Source organism: Tachyglossus aculeatus, chromosome 1, assembly GCF_015852505.1.
Source record: "Tachyglossus aculeatus isolate mTacAcu1 chromosome 1, mTacAcu1.pri, whole genome shotgun sequence".
Classification (NCBI taxonomy): Eukaryota; Metazoa; Chordata; class Mammalia; order Monotremata; family Tachyglossidae; genus Tachyglossus; species Tachyglossus aculeatus.
Genome location: NC_052066.1, coordinates 143139903 through 143155709, shown reverse-complemented (window position 1 = coordinate 143155709; position 15807 = coordinate 143139903). Strand labels below are relative to the sequence as shown.

At 55.4% G+C, this 15807-nt stretch overlaps 1 protein-coding gene across 4 annotated transcripts in view; it reads left to right on the top strand.

The window, feature by feature from the left end:
* Positions 1-13230, top strand: part of CEP170B (centrosomal protein 170B) — an 86036-nt gene extending 72806 nt beyond the window's left edge. Inside the window, exons 13-19 of one of the 4 annotated variants that reach the window (XM_038766952.1) lie at positions 398-533; positions 6080-6239; positions 7933-8076; positions 8517-8605; positions 10210-10303; positions 10432-10483; positions 11217-13230. In XM_038766952.1, the coding sequence (XP_038622880.1) occupies positions 398-533; positions 6080-6239; positions 7933-8076; positions 8517-8605; positions 10210-10303; positions 10432-10483; positions 11217-11449 (908 nt within the window). In that variant the 3' untranslated portion in view covers positions 11450-13230. Of the gene's footprint in view, positions 1-292; positions 534-6079; positions 6240-7929; positions 8077-8516; positions 8606-10209; positions 10304-10431; positions 10484-11216 lie in introns of all 4 variants that reach the window. The other 3 variants (XM_038766871.1, XM_038766796.1, XM_038766774.1) reach the window with 3 other exon arrangements.
* Positions 13231-15807: the final 2577 nt, after the last annotated feature.

The following is a 15807-nucleotide window of genomic DNA, read 5'->3' as shown; positions in this document are numbered from 1 at the left end:
GGAGCGGTCCATTGATGATGTCGATCTTGGGTATTTTGGCTGGCATCCCCCCGCCCGCTTTCACGATGTCTCACAGGAACGTTTGGGCTCCCTGTCCCTATCTCCTTCACCCCATCTTCCCCCCTCCCTTCCCCTTGCCCCCCACCCACTCTCCCTCTCTCCGTGTCCCACTCCTTCCATTGTTATTTCCCTTCGGGCCCAGGGGTGGTCGCCTTCAGTCTGAACCTTCACCTCTGTTTCTTTCTGTCTCTCCTCTCCCGTGTCACGCCTGAAACCAATTTCCCGTCCCAAGACACCCGGCGGAGGCAGCAGGGCTCGGATTACACATCCACATCCGAGGAGGAGTTTGGCTCCACCCACAGCTCCCCCAAACACAAACGCTCCCTCACCTCCACAGCCACCCAGACCCCCCGGCGGCACGGCCCGAGCCGGCCGAAACGGCCCGGGAGGGAGACGGACGAGGACGAGGACGAGGACGAGGCGGATCCTTTCGGGTTCATCGTGCAGACGGCCGAGATCGCCGAGATCGCCAGGTGAGGCCAACCGGCGGGCTCCCACTTCCTGGCTGAAGGGGAAGGCTGGGGAGACCCAGCTTGGCCACCCCATCATCTTCCTCGCCGCGGGGGGCTCCGGGACCCGGGGGCCATCTAGGGCTTTCAGGCTCGGGCAGTGCTCAGACCGTGCACCCGAATCCAAAGCCGCTTGGATGTCTGGATCTGCCAGTCGACTGGGCCCGGGACCTAGGTCTGGGTCTACCGGTTGGTGGGCTTATTGATGACAGGATTTGGCACTTCCTTTTCTCTAGGAAGAGACATTCAGGGGGCAAAGGCCAGTTACCGGCCCTTGAATCTCCTGAGCATTTTTACCGGCTTGATGTGCTTTCTCATCAACCATCTCAATTTGAAAATAGTAGTAGTTGTTATATTTAAGCAGTTACCCTGTGCCGAGCACTGTGATAAGCCCCAGGGTAGATAAAATATAAGCAGATTGGACGTAGTCCCTGCTCCTATGGGGCTCACAATCTAAGGGGGAGAGAGGACAGATGTTTAATCCCCATTTTACAGATGAGGAAACTGAGGCCCACAGAAGTTATGTGTCTTGTCCAGTGCTGTGCACACAGTAAACTCTCAGTAAATACAATTGATTGATTGTCCAAGGTCACACAGCAGATCAGTGGCGGAGTCGGGATTAGCACCCAGGTTTCCTGTCTCCCAAGCCCATGTTCTTTCCACTAAAGACCATCCCTGTGAGGCAGGGAATTTTCTTCCCATTTTATAGATAATGATGCTGCGTCCCAGAGAAGTTCAGTGACTTACATTGGGTCCCACAGCAGGCCAGGGCAGAGCCAGATCCCAGGCCTCCTGACTTCCAGGCAATGCTCTTTCCACTAAAACTGTAGGTTCTAATCCTGGCTCTGTCATGTCTATTCATTCATTCAATCGTATTTATTGAGCGCTTACTGTGTGCAGAGCACTGGACTAAGCGCTTGGGAAGTACAAGTTGGGTGACCTTGGTCAAGTTACTTCATTTCTCTAGGCCTCAGTTACCTCATCTGTAAAATGGGGATTGAGATTGTGAGCCCGATGTGGGACAGGGATTGAGTCCAACCCGATTTGCTTGTATCCACCCCAGGGCTTAATACAGTTCCTGGCACCTAGTAAGTGCTTAACAAATACCCCAAGTATTAGTATCTGCCTTCCCTCCCTCCATCCCTCACTCCCTCCTTGCCCACAAATCTTCTTAGATTCAGGAATGTCTTTGGAGCTTTCTTTCCTGGCATTTTATCCAAGTGATTCCTCATGGGGGGAGAAAGCGGGGCAAAGGCAGAACAAAAACTCAGGCCTCCCCCTGGGCTCCAGCCTCAGAGCCAGTAGCACCTGAGACTGCATCCTTAGAATGAAAGGTGTGTCCTGCTCCTCTGTGTCTGCCATGCACTGCCGTGGCGGGCATCACCCTGCCCTTGGCACTTGAGGCCTTGAGCTGAAGGATAGTCCCGACTCTGGTCTGAAGGCCCTGAAGGTTACCCCCCGCCAACCTATTGGGTTCTGAGACTTAGCCAGGGTGGCTCAGAGTCAGGGGATCACCTGCCCCCTTCCCCCTTGCCAGATTTCTCCTCCGCCTGCCATGTTCCTTCCCCCGAGTGGGAAAGGGCTTTGGCATAAGATGGCCAGGTTGTCCAAATCCAGCCTGCTCCCTGCCCAGGGTTCATGCTGAGCCAAAGTGGCAGCAGGAGAGCATGAGGACAGACTGAGAGAAGGACTTCCCAGCCGGATGGGATGAGGAATCATCATCATCATCATCATCATCATCAATCGTATTTATTGAGCGCTTACTGTGTGCAGAGCACTGTACTAAGCGCTTGGGAAGTACAAGTTGGCAACATATGGAGACAGTCCCTACCCAACAGTGGGCTCACAGTCTAAAAGGGGGAGACAGAGAACAAAACCAAACATACTAACAGAATAAAATAAATAGAATAGATATGTACAGGTAAAATAAATAGAGTAACAAATATGTACAAACATATATACATATATACAGGTGCTGTGGGGAAGGGAAGGAGGTAAGATGTGGGGGTGGAGAGGGGGACGAGGGGGAGAGGAAGAAGGGGGCTCAGTCTGGAAAGGCCTCCTGGAGGAGGTGAGCTCTCAGTAGGGCCTTGAAGGGAGGAAGAGAGCTAGCTTGGCGGATGGGCAGAGGGAGGGCATTCCAGGCCCGGGGGATGACGTGGGCCGGGGGTCGATGGCGGGACAGGCGAGAACGAGGTACGGTGAGAAGATTAGTGGCAGAGGAGCTGAGGGGGCGGGCTGGGCTGGAGAAGGAGAGAAGGGAGGTGAGGTGGAAGGGGGCGAGGGGATGGAGAGCCTTGAAGCCCAGGGTGAGGAATTTCTGCCTGATGTGCAGATTGATTGGTAGCCACTGGAGATTTTTGAGGAGGGGAGTAACATGCCCAGAGCGTTTCTGGACAAAGACAATCCGGGCAGCAGCATGAAGTATGGATTGAAGTGGGGAGAGACAAGAGGATGGGAGATCAGAATCCTGGGCCCACCCCCCGCAAGAATCTCAGGGTGGAGGTTGGGGTGACAGGCAACCCTGGGATCTGTGTTTCCCAACGCTAAGGTGAAAACAGCAGGTGCTCCCTTACCCTGAGATGCAAAGGAGCAAGAAACCCAGACACAAGCCTAGAAACTGGCAGAGAGAGAATGCCCAGGTGAATAGAGGTCAATTTGGCCACCTCCCACACTGGCCACCCCGGGGCCCTGATTCCAGGGGCCTGTTTCCCTCTGATGGCTGGGGATCTAAATAATAATAATGTTGGTATTTGTTAAGCGCTTACTATGTGCCAAGCACTGTTCTAAGCACCGGAATAATAATGATGGCATTTATTAAGCACTTACTATGTGCAAAGCACTGTTCTAAGCACTGGGGAGGTTACAAGGTGATCAGGTTGTCCCACGGGGGCTCACAGTCTTAATCCCCATTTTACAGATGAGGTAACTGAGGCACAGAGAATTCAAGTGACTTGCCCGAAGTCACACAGCTGACAAGTGGTGGAGCTGGGATTAGAACCCACGACCTCTGACTCCAAAGCCCGTGCTCTTTCCACTAAGCCACGCTGCTGTAGCTCAGTCTCTCCCCTGCTGATCATCCAGAGTGGGGAGGGTGACCCTCTGGATTGGCCCAGTCAGTTGTATTTACTGAGCGCTTACTGTGTGCAGAGCACTATACAAGGTGCTTGGGAGCATAATAAAAATAATAATTATTATTATGAAATTTAAGCGCTTGCTATGTGCCAGACACTTTACTAAGCGCCGGGGTGGATACAAGCAAATCAGGTTGAACACATTCCCTGTCCCACGTGGGGCATACCGTCTCGGTCCCCATTTTACAGATGAGGTGACTGAGGCCCAGAGAAGTGAAGTGACTTGTCCAAGGTCACAGAGCAGGCAAGTGACAGAGCCAGGATTAGAACCCATAACCTTCTGAATCCCAGGCCCGTGCTCTCTCCACTCTACCATGCTGCTTCTCAAAGTCCAGTGTAACAGAAGTTGGTGGACAAGTTCTCTGCTCCTTTGGCTCCTGGAGTTCTAAAAAAATCAGCGTGTGGGGCTCATGTCTTCCAGGACCTGGCTCCCTTCCAGTGAGCTGAGGGTCTTTCTGCTTCTTTGCCCCTCCGGCCCTCCACTGGCCTGATTTTCCCTTCGAAAGCAGTCAAAGCCAAACCTCCCGTTTTCCGAATCTTGATATGGGCACCTGGGAGTCTCCTACCATGGACCCAGGAAGGCCCAGCCCTGTGTCTCCTCTCCCAGAAAGGCTGGAGATGTGTGCCGGCCATCACGCACTGGGGAAGGGGGTTGTCCCTCCCCCAGAGAGGAATCAGCCCGAGTTATTTCGGGAACAGTGAGGGCAGAATTTGGTTTCACGAGGGCTAAGCTAGCTTTACCAAGAAGGACCTGCATCTACCAGCCTGCACAGGGGAAGAACCTGGCAGAGACTGGAAGGAAGTCAACAGCCTTCCCTCCCACCCTAATGGTGGGGCAACTTGCCTTGACTGAGGGGTCTGTGTTCAACCATTTCTAGACTGTGAGCCCACTGTTGGGTAGGGACCGTCTCTATATGTTGCCAACTTGTACTTCCCAAGCGCTTAGTACAGTGCTCTGCACACAGTAAGCGCTCAATAAATGCGATTGAATGAATGAATGAACCTCTGGGCGGGGGCTAGGATTGAGCAGTGGTCCCCTGTCCCGGGGCTCTGAATCCACATGGAGGGGAGAGCCACTGAAGTGGAAACCAGAGGGTGAATTTGGATTCAAATCAATCAATCAATAAATCTCCCCCTAGAGACTGTAATCTCATTATGGGCAGGGAATGTGTCTGTTACATCATTGTATCATACGCTCCCAAGGGCTTAATGCAGTGCTCTGCACACAATAAGTGCTCAATAAATAAGATTGACTGACTGATTGAGCGCTTACTGTGTGCCGGGCACTGAATTAAGCACCTAGGAGAGTATAATAACAAAAGAATTGGTAGACACGTTTCCCTGCCCGTGAGGAATTTACAGTCTACAGAATCTTTCTGATTCTCAGTCATGGCTCTAGGCCTCCTGCCCATAAAATGGCCAAAGGCACGGCTTTGTTCCTGGCTAAAGTGCGGTCCGCCCCGCCCGGTCCACTGTGTGGAAACTCACTGCATCTCAGGAAGGGCAGGAAAGAACTAGAGATGGGGTGGAGAGGGCAACCGAGAGAGATCAGAGAGATGGAGCGGCTTCCATATTAGGTGAGACCGAAAGCGCAGGATTCTGCGATGCAGGCACAAACCAAATCCAAAGAAACATTTCTTCCCCCAGGGAAATTTAGGCAGCTGGAAACACCAGCAGATCCCAGCGGGTTTTGGATAAACCTGGTCCAAGCTGGATCTCTGGAGGGAGAATCAGGGCTGGAGAGGGGAGGATTAGCAGTTTTGGACAGTCTGTCCTGGAGAGAGGAGAATTAGGGGTGTTGAGAAGTCCATCCTGGGTCACTGGAGAGAGAATCAGAGCTGGAGAGGGGAGAATTAGGGGTGTTGGATGGTCCCTAACTATGAGGGCAGGGGTCTAGGAGGACAACCAGCTCACAGTTCCTCCTCCGCACACAGTAAGCACTTAATAAATATGATTAACTGACTGACTGGTTGACTGACAAGCGTCCCGGTGGTGCTGTTGGAGACAGAGTCTTGGGCTGGCTGGACTGTGGGGCTGACCGGGGTATGTCACTCTGGGCGTCCAAGCCAGATTCACCAGTTGGAAACAAACCCATCGTCCTTGGCAGCTGCAGTGGGAGGTTGGAAATAGAGCAGGGAGGTTCCTTGTTGGTCCCGGATGCGGGGATTCTGTGCAGCCCCCATTTGGGGCTGGGCCTCTTGCATTCTTTCATTCATTCAGTAGTATTTATTGAGCACTTACTGTGTGCAGAGCACTGTACTAAGCACTTGGAAGAGTACAGTGTAACAATAAACAGACACATTCCCTGCCCACAAGCTTGCAGTCTACAATCTGGCCTGAACAGCCCTCTGACCACACTCCCATCCCCCTCCACAGGCTGAGCCAGACTTTGGTGAAGGACGTGGTCACCCTGGCCCGAGAGATCCACGATGTCGCCGGCGATGGGGAGTCCCACAGCTCGCCCGGGGCGGGACCCAACGCCTCCCTGGGCTCCGTCCCCAGCACGCCGGCATCCATCATCTCTGCCAGAGAAGAGGTGAGGTTCTGGGCGGGGCAGTGCCACCCTACGGGAGAGGGTCCAGCCGAGGAAAGATCCTTGGGGCTGGGGGGAGGAGACTTCACGGTTGTCCGTCCCCGGGGAAACAGGCCCCGACTACTAACCGTCGCGGCGGAAGTCAAAGCTCTGCTGCTCTCTACCTTGTATCTAACCCAGCGCTTAGAACAGTGCTTTGCACATAGTAAGCGCTTAACAAATACCAACATTATTATTATTATTATTATTATGTGGCCTGTCCCATCCGGTCCTCCGTGTGCAGGCCTGGATGTCATATTTCAGGAAAGACCAGCGAGGGGATCCTGGATCCCCAGGGCGTTCCTCTGAGCTGCATTCAGCTCCAGGGTCACAGTCCTGCATCTGTGCTGCAGCCAGACCTCTGCACCTTGGCACCAATGCGTGCCGGGGCCGCATCCTGGGGCAGAGGGCGAGGCGGGGCAACTTGCCAAAGCCGAAGGAAGTACCACAGGCATTTTCTGGAGATGTTGCCCTAATTCACACTCAGACCAATGATGCTAGACCACCACTCATCATTCATTCATTCAATCGTATTTATTGAGCGCTTACAGTGTGCAGAGCACTGTACTAAGCGCTTGGGAAGTACAAGTTGGCAACATATAGAGACGGTCCCTGCCCAACAATGGGCTCACAGTCACTGCGATTTGAACGTGTGGTGCCATTTTTTTAACCATAATTATGGTATCTGTTAAGAATCAATCAATCAATGGTATTCATCGAGCACTTACTACGTGCAGAGCACTGTACCAAGTGCTTGGTAGAGTACAATACAACAGAATTAGCAGACACTTTCCCTGCCCATATCGAGCTTCAATCTAGAGGCTTTCAATGTGTCAAGCACTGTTCTAAGCACTGGGGTAGATACAAGATAATCAGGTTGGACGTAGTCCCTGTCCCACATGGGACTCACAGTGTAGTTTGCAGATCGTCTACCATGGGAACAATTGAGGTTCGACGGTGAGCTGCAGGGGTGGAATCGGTCTCTGGCTTCCGATTGTATCTGCCCGGAGAAGTTGGGGTGTGACTGGTAAGCGCTTAGTACAGTGCTCTGCATGCAGTAAGTGCTCAATAAATACGATTGAATGAATGAATTCCTGAGGATGAGGAAATCGGCCCCAGTCTGAGCAATCAATCAATCGATGATTTCTTGAGCACAATCTGGGGGCAGACTACTGTACTGAACACATGGGACAGAGTGCTTAACAAATGCCACACTTATCATTACCCTAGGGCACTGGAACAAGGGGCCACGGAGCAGAGAACGAGGGGTGATTTGAATATGTCTCTTAAGGTATATTGCACTCTCCCAAGGACTTAGTACAGTGCTCTGCACACAGTAAGTGCTCAATAAATATGATTGATTGGGAGAACACAGGAGAGTTAGAAAATATGATTTCTGCCCTCGAGAAATGTACAGTCTAGCAGGGGAGAGAGATGCGAGAAAATCTCACGTAGGAGAAAGAAGAAAAGAGTATGGTGGGTAGGTGCTTGAGTAGCTTAAATAGGAAGAGTATGGGAGTCTATCCATGGGGAAGTGTCATAGATGACTGACCGAGGTAGATTTGAGAGTCGTCCGTGTTGGGGAGCCATGATATTTTTCCCCGCGGCCCCCTCGAGGCCGGGGTGTCGCACTGACTCACCATCCTCCTCCCAGCAGCTGGTCCAGCACATCCCGGAAGCCAGCCTCAACTTCCAGAAGGTGCCTCCGGGCTCCCTGGGCCTCAAGGATTTCAACCAGAACGTCAACGACAGCCAAGACGACAACCTCACCCGGAGGACCAGAGCAAGAAACCGAGAGGAGGTGCCCCTTCCCCTTCTCTCCCCTCTCTCTTTTCCCCTCTCGCCCTCCTCTCCCCAAGCCTTTGTTAGTTAGGTGACACTAGGCTCGGGGAGATTCTGGACGGGCAGAACCGGGCTCTGACCCGTCCCAGTCCAGGTGAACCCCTCTGATCAAGAACCTCATTTTAATGGGGATCGGCCCTCCCCTAACAAGTTGCCCCCTCCGTGCCCCATCCCTCCTATCTGCCCCCAGAGCAGCCCTTTGGCTACCCAAGGGAGAATCAAAACTGGACAGAGGGAATTCCATGGCTTGCATCCCTCCCGTCCCTCTCCCCCTGGGCCGTCGGCGACAGACCCTCCCTTTTACCCAGACTTGGGGGTCTGGGGCGGCGCCTTTCAGAGCCGGGAGCCCCGGGGAGCGGGAGTCCCGGCGACAGGCTGACTCGGTTCCCTTCCATGCAGGTCATCTTCGATAACCTGTTGCTGAACCCCGTGTCCCAGCTGTCTCACACAATCCGGGAGAACACCGAAAACCTCGCGGAGAAGATGAAGTGAGTCGTCTTCCCTTTTCCCTTTTAGCCTGCTTGCGCCCCAACCCCCCTTCCTCCCGTCGGCCGACTGACTGCAGCTGGGTCTGGGGGTCTGAGCGGAGGTGGGACGTGGTGGAGCGGGGCTACTGGCCCCGGGCGGAAGGAGAGGGTTAATTCGGGTGAAGGCTGGGGGTGAGATCTGGGTTTTCTCTTTCTACCGTCAGTCAGTGAACGGCGTTTATTGAGCATTTGCAGTGCGCAGAACACTGTCCCGAGTGCTTGAGAGTACAGTACAAGACAGTTGGTAGACACGTTCCTTGCCCACAGCGAGCTTCTAGCCTTGAGGGGGAGACAGACATTAATCTGCCTCATGTCCTCCCCTTCATGGAAGCAGCGTGGCTCAGTGGAAAGAGCCCGGGCTTTGGAGTCAGAGGTCATCGGTTCAAATCCCGGCTCCGCCCCTTGTCAGCTGTGTGACTTTGGGCAACTCACTTCACTTCTCTGGGCCTCAGTTCCCTCATCTGTAAAATGGGGATGAAGACCGTGAGCCCCACGTGGGACAACCTGATCACCTTGTAACCTCCCTGCGCTTAGAACAGTGCTTTGCACATAGTAAGCGCTTAATAAATGCCGTTATAATCAGTCAATCAATGGTATTTATTGATCACTTACTGTGGACACAGCACCAAGGACTTGGGAGAGTACTCTCCAAGAGAGTTGGGGGACACGTTCTCTGCCCACAATAAGCTTACAGTCTACAGGGAGAGCCAGACATTAATTATTCAATCAAAGGTATTTATTGAGCGCTCAGTGTGCACAAAGCACTGTACCAAGCGCTCGGGAGAGTACAGTACAAGAAAGTTGGAAGACACATTCCCTGCCTCGGTTGAGCTTACAGTTTAGTCGGGGAGACAGACGTTAAGAACAGTCTGTCCCCCCCTTCTAGACTGTGAGCCCGTTGTTGGGTAGGGACCATCTCTATATGTTGCCAACTTGTACACTTCCCAAGCGCTTACTTCAGTGCTCTGCACACAGTAAGCGCTCAGTAAATACAATTGAATGAATGAATGAATGCAGAACACTGTAACAAGGGCTTGGGAGAGGACAGAACAACAGCGTTGGCAGGCACAGTTGCGTGAGCTCCGCAGCTGGAGAACTGGGACCTTTATTCTGTTTAAAATAAAAGCATGGCTTAGTGGATACAGCAAAAGCCTGGGTGTCGATGGGGCCTGGGTTTTAATTCCGGCTCCTGCTACTCACCTGCTGTGTGATCTTGGGCAAGTCACTTAACTTCTCTGTGCCTCAGTTACCTCATCTGTAAGATGAGGAGGAAGACTGTGAACACCACGTAGGACAGGGACTGTGTTTTCAGCTTGATCGCCCTACATCTAGAGCAGTGCTTTGCACATAGTAAGAGCTTAACAAATGCCATCACTATTATTATTATTATCTACCCCAGTGCTTAGAACAGTGCCTGGCACATAGTGGGTGCTTAACAAATACCATTAGAAAAACAAACAACTCCCCAGAAGCCACAGGGCTGTGTGGAGCCATCTCCCCGCTGTTCCCCTACCCTTCTGATCCCTGCCCTGCTGCAATACTGAGATTGGGATCGGGGGGTCCAGGATCCTCTTTCAGAACACAGAAAGGACCTGGGAGGAGCTGGAGGCCAAACTCAACCTGGAGAATGAAGTGCCCATCCTGAAGACGTCCAATAAGGTCAGGCTGGGGTCTGGTGGGCGTGGGAGCCGCTGGGCACGCGGCCATCGCCTCCACGGCACGGCCAGTGCCATCCCGACAATCTCTCCCATCCCCAACAGTCCCGTCTCCTGTCGTCCCCCCTGCAGGAAATCAGCTCCATCCTGAAGGAACTGAGGCGGGTACAGAAACAACTCGAAGGTGAGGCGCTTTGGATCCTGTGCCCGTTACCCCCACTCCCCGCCCCTGACAGATGGACAGGCGGCTGGACTTACGACCCACGGACTGTCCCACTGTCTCGGTGACGAAGGCAGGGGGTGGCTGAAATGGCCCACAGGGGACGGTGTTGGGGGAGCCTGGGCTGCCGCTCCCCACTCCCGGCCCCTGATTCCTCCTCCTTCTCCCCGTCTTCTTTCCACTCAGTGGAAAGAGCACGGGCTTTGGAGTCAGAGGTCTTGGGTTCAAATCCCTGCTCTGCCACTTAATGATAATAATGGTATTTGTTAAGTGCTTTCTATGTGCCAAGCACTGTTCCTTACGCTGGGGTGGATACAGGGTAATCAGGTTGCCCCACGTGGGGCTCACACTTTTAATCCCCATTTTACAGATGAGGTAACTGGGGCCCAGTGAAGTGACTTGCCCAAGGTCACACAGCAGACAGGTGGCGGAGGCGGGATTAGAACCCACATCTTCTGACTCCCAAGCCCGTGCTCTTTCCACTAAGCCGTGCTGCTTCTCAGCTGTGTGACTTTGGGCAAGTCACTTAAACCTCTCTGTGCCTCAGTGGCCTCATCTGTAAAATGGGGATTAAGACTGTGAGCCCCCCCGTGGGACAACCTGATCACCTTGTAACCTCCCCAGTGCTTAGAACAGTGCTTTGCACAGAGTAAGCGCTTGATAAATGCCATCATTATTATTATTATTATTACGACAGTGATCAACGCCATCATTGACCCCAGCGGCAACTTGGAGGTGGTCGCCAGCAACCGAGTGTCCGCCGGGCTGACCCCGCCAGGCAGGGCCAGGACTCCCTATAGCCCGCCGTCCCCGGGGGACGGGCCGCCTCTCCCCCCACCCACCAGGATCTCCACCCAGAGGTCAAACTGCGCGTCCTCCGGCCTCTTCGACCCCAGCTTCGGCCCGGACGGAGAGAGATGCGGGCTGTGACCGGCCGTGGCCATCTGTGCATCTCCTGTGGTGTGTTTGTGTCCTGGGGGCCGCGGGGGGCCGTGGGGGTAGAGCGCAGCCCCGCCCCCGGCGCGGAGATCGGTGCCAGTGATGGTGGCGGGCAGGGGTGAGGGGAGGCTCCACTAGTCTTTGGCCAGAGGTGGACACCGGGGCCTCACGCCTGGCCCGGGCGGAGCAGGTGCTCAAGAAGGAGGGAGAAAGGGAGACGGACATTGTCTCCAGACAATAGACCGGTCAGTGCTTTGGGGCGGGGGTGGAATGCTCACCCTTCTCCCCCCTGTACTCTCTAGCGTGGAGCATGTACCCACACACACGTGTGTATGCGCGCACACACACACAAACCTACCACATACATTCACAAACACCCTGACACAGAGATGCACAGAGACCCCCCCCCCCCGCCACACACATCCAGAGACACGTAGCCACCCAGAGAGCCCCAACCCCCGCCCTTTCCCTCGCTCCAGGACATCATGGCCCGACCCCAGGAAGCCTGTGTTCCCGACTTTGCCTCTGATTCCCGTTACAGCTTTGGTGCCGCAACGGCTCTCTTGGTCGTGCACAGCCACTGGGAGATGCTGGTGGACGGGGGCTTCTCTGAATGGTGTTCCCACCCCTTCCCCTGCTCCTCTTCTCTATCGGAAGCAGCACTGTCTTCTTTCCCTTGCCTGGCGTTTGTGCCAAACTGCCCCGGGTTGCCCTGCCCCGCCTTCCCGGGGCTTTTAAGAAGGGGGGAGAGGGGTTGGGTTGGCACTGGTTGGTGCCAAATGGTCCTGGACAGTCTCCAGATCCCAAATGTACAGGTTTGGCACAGAAGCCTCCAAAACGGTACGGGGCAAGGCCCTGCCCACCGAAGCAGCATTTCCTGCTCTACTGGGAACAGGCTGGAACCCAGGGGACTGAATTCCCACCCCATTCCTACACTCATGGGTCCTGGCAAAGAAAGGAGAGGGGCAGGGGGATGGGGGGGGGCGGTCAGGGCTGAGATTAGTATGGGGGAGGGGGTCCTGAGCACTGGCATCAGCCTCCAGACACCCCAAGTCAGGAATACAGGTCTGGGATTTCTGGGGAAGGCATCTCTTTCCTCTCCTTTCACTGCGCACATTCCGAGCCCTGTGTGGGCTTGAGCCCAGCCCTACCCGGTGCTGGGTCACCTCCCCGCACCAGCTCCCAAGGACTCTGGGGCCAGCCTGGCATGGAGACGGAGTGAGCGCCCACCCGCAGGCTAGGCCTGCCAGCCTGAGCCCCCATCTGTGAGGGAACCGCGAGGCTGGCCTGGCCAGGGAAGAGCCGGGCCCAGCCCTCTCTCTGAATGACACCCTCATCCTTGAGCCTGGCTTCTCCCAGCCCTCCCCTGGCCCCACCAGGGTGCGGGTGATGGGCCGTTCGTTATTGCCGTGGCCCCAACAATAAAAAGTTAGCGCTGTTGTTGTTTGAGGGCAGACTTTGGCCTTGCCCCCTCCCCGTGCAGGGGTAGACTCTTCTCACCGCCCCAGGTTCTGCCCGGGATGTGCTGAGCCCATCCACAGCCTCCCTATCTTGGATGGCTTTCGCCCCCTCCACAGAGCTGCCCGCTGGCCTCGCCAACCCTGACCGCTGCCCCAGGTGTGAATTACCCTGCCCTGGGAGCAAGCACTCTGGTCCTGAGCCTCCCTTGGGAGCTCAGTTTCCCTGCAAAATGGGTAGAGTAATCATCATCAGTATTTGAGTGACCACTGTGTACAGAGGACAGTGCCGCTGTCTTTTGTGTGCAGTGCACTGTGGTGTCTTTTAGGTGAAGAGCACTGTGCTGGGTAGCTCCTGGGAGCAGTGCGCTGTACTGAGCACCTGGTTCAGCACAGATGGCTATGTGCAGGTTGTTCTGCTCAGACGCTGGAGTGACCACTGGAAGTAAAAGTCACGGTCTCCACATTAGGAGCTAATGGTCTCTCTGGCTCATCCATCCCTGCCTTCTGGGGCTGCTGGGGGTGGGAAGTGCTAGATGGAGACCGGCGCCCTTCCCTGAATCGACAGTTGCCCACCGCATGCCAAATCCCCACATCATTTGCCCCTTAAATGTCCCCTGGGGCTATAGGCCAGGGCCCAGTTTGCCCATGGTCTGATTGAAATATGTTCTGGTCTCTTGTCCCGTCTGGACGGGGTGGGGGGGAGAGGAGGGATTCTTCCTACTAGGGCTGGCACCAGCCTGGGAGATGGGTTTGGGGGCCCGACTCCCACAGTCCTCCCTGCTCTCCCCCTGCCATGACCATTTCCCACAGACCCAACGCCAAAGAGCAAGTTGTGAGAGCCTGCCCACTCCACCTCGCCTGGGGCCTCTGTCCCTTCCAAAAACGTGCCTGGGTGACCCCTGAGGGTGTCCCGTGAGATGCGTGCGTGGGGCTCTGTGTGGCGGCGTGGAAAGTGTGTGTAAGTGTGTGTCTCTGTGCCTAAGTGGTGCCCTGGGCGAGGAGCCTCCAAGCAAGGCCAAACTCCAGCCCAACTCGCACACCTGGGCCCGTCCCGGGACCCCCATTTTGGGGTGGGCTGGGACCCTGGTGCTGGAGTCGAACCGTACGTCCCTCCCTGTGGCTGGGGTGGTCCCAGAGGGCACCTTAGGTGGGTGGCACCCAACAGTGGAAGGAGAAGGAAGAAGCAACATGGGACCCGCCTTTGGGGGAGCCCCGGCTGGGGCCTTCGTTCCGCCCGTCTCGCCCACGGCTGCCGAGTGAACCCAGCCCCTTGCTGACATCTTTGCAATAAACCAGTGAGGGAGTGGGTTAGCCCACCCCCGGCAGTCCTGGTGTGCCCCCTCCCCACCGTCCACGCGGGCCCACCCCAGTGGCCTCTTGGCTGTGGACTGTGCCGGCCTCCCCCTCTGACCCCCGACCCTCAAGCCCCCCATCCCCCGGGGCCCCCGTCTGCATGTGCCGCCGCTGAACGCCCAGTCAGCTGGACCTGTTTGTAGAACCTGGGCCTGATTTCTGACCTCTTGACCCCCCCACCCCCGTCAAATGGGTGAAGATAATTGGGTGTTTCATGAATCTTGCTTTCTCCACCCGGTTCGCTGAGTCTCCTCTTCCCCCCCTCCCCAGTCTCGAATGGTGATTGCTTCCGTTTGGATCCTAGGCTGTATCTGTATGTACATTTCGTTCCCAGCTGGTGTTGTGGATGTCTTTCAGAAATCGTTATTTTATATAATTTTATCATGAGGTTTGTCCAATAAATCATTCTTTTATCACACCCAGCCCGGCACAGGCCTGTTCCTGGAGAGATGAGCGAGCTAGAGTGTCTGGCCCTCCAAGGGCTGGCCTAGAGAGAGGAACTGTGGGGCGAGTGGGTCTGATTCCCTGAGGGTTGGCTGGAGAGTGGACATGTTAGGAGAGTGTGTCCGGCCCCCTCTCACTGAGTTCAAGGTGGGGGCCTGAACACCACGGTGCCTGACGTCCCACGACCGCTTTCCAGACCGGCTGTCGGGGAGGACGGATATACCCTCCCCTCAATTCCACTCTCCATACCAGCCCTGGGGTCCAGAAATGCTCTCCTCGATACAGGGAATGGACTAGTGGGGAGAGTGCGGTCCGGCCTCCTGTAGCTTGGCCTGGGGAGTGGTCATGTGGGGAGAGTGCGGCCCCCACCAAGGGTCGATTCAAGGAGTGGAATTATGGGGAGAGTGTGTCTGAACTCCCAAGGGCTGGCCGGGGGAGTGGACATGCGAGGAGAGTGTTCCTGGCCCACCGGGGGCTGGCCCGGAGAATGGAATTGTGGTGAGAACGTATCCAGCTCCTTGAGGTCCGGTCTGGTGAGTGAATGAGTGAGGAGAGGTCTCCAGCCCTCCGAAGGCTGGCCTGGGGAGTGGACAAGAGGGGAGGGTAAGTCCGGCCCCCCACAAGGGCCAATATGGAGAGTGGAGTTATGGGGAGAGTGGATCTTGTCCCCCGAGGGCCAATATGAAGAGTAGAATTTTAAATAGAGTGTGTCCAGCCCCCTGAGATCCAGTTTAGGGGGTGGACAATGTGAGGAGAGTGCGTCTTGTCCCCTGAGGACTGGTCTGAGGAGAGGATGTGTGAAGAGAGTGTGTCCAGCCTCCCAAGGGCCAGCTGTGGGGTGGACATTGAGGAGAGTTTGTCCGGCCTCTGAAGGGCTGGCCTGGAGAGTGGAATCGTGGAAAGAGTGAACCCGCCACCCCCGAGAGCCAGTCTGGAGAGTGGCCGTGGTACGTCAGGCCCCGCGGAGTTCAGTCCCCCACCTCCAACTCGATGGGTGGGGACCAAGGCTGGGTTTCCAATCTCAGATGGGCACAGGGACTTGTTATTTTTTGCAGCCCAGCAGGGACCTGGCTCTTGGGGGAGCTGCAGGCA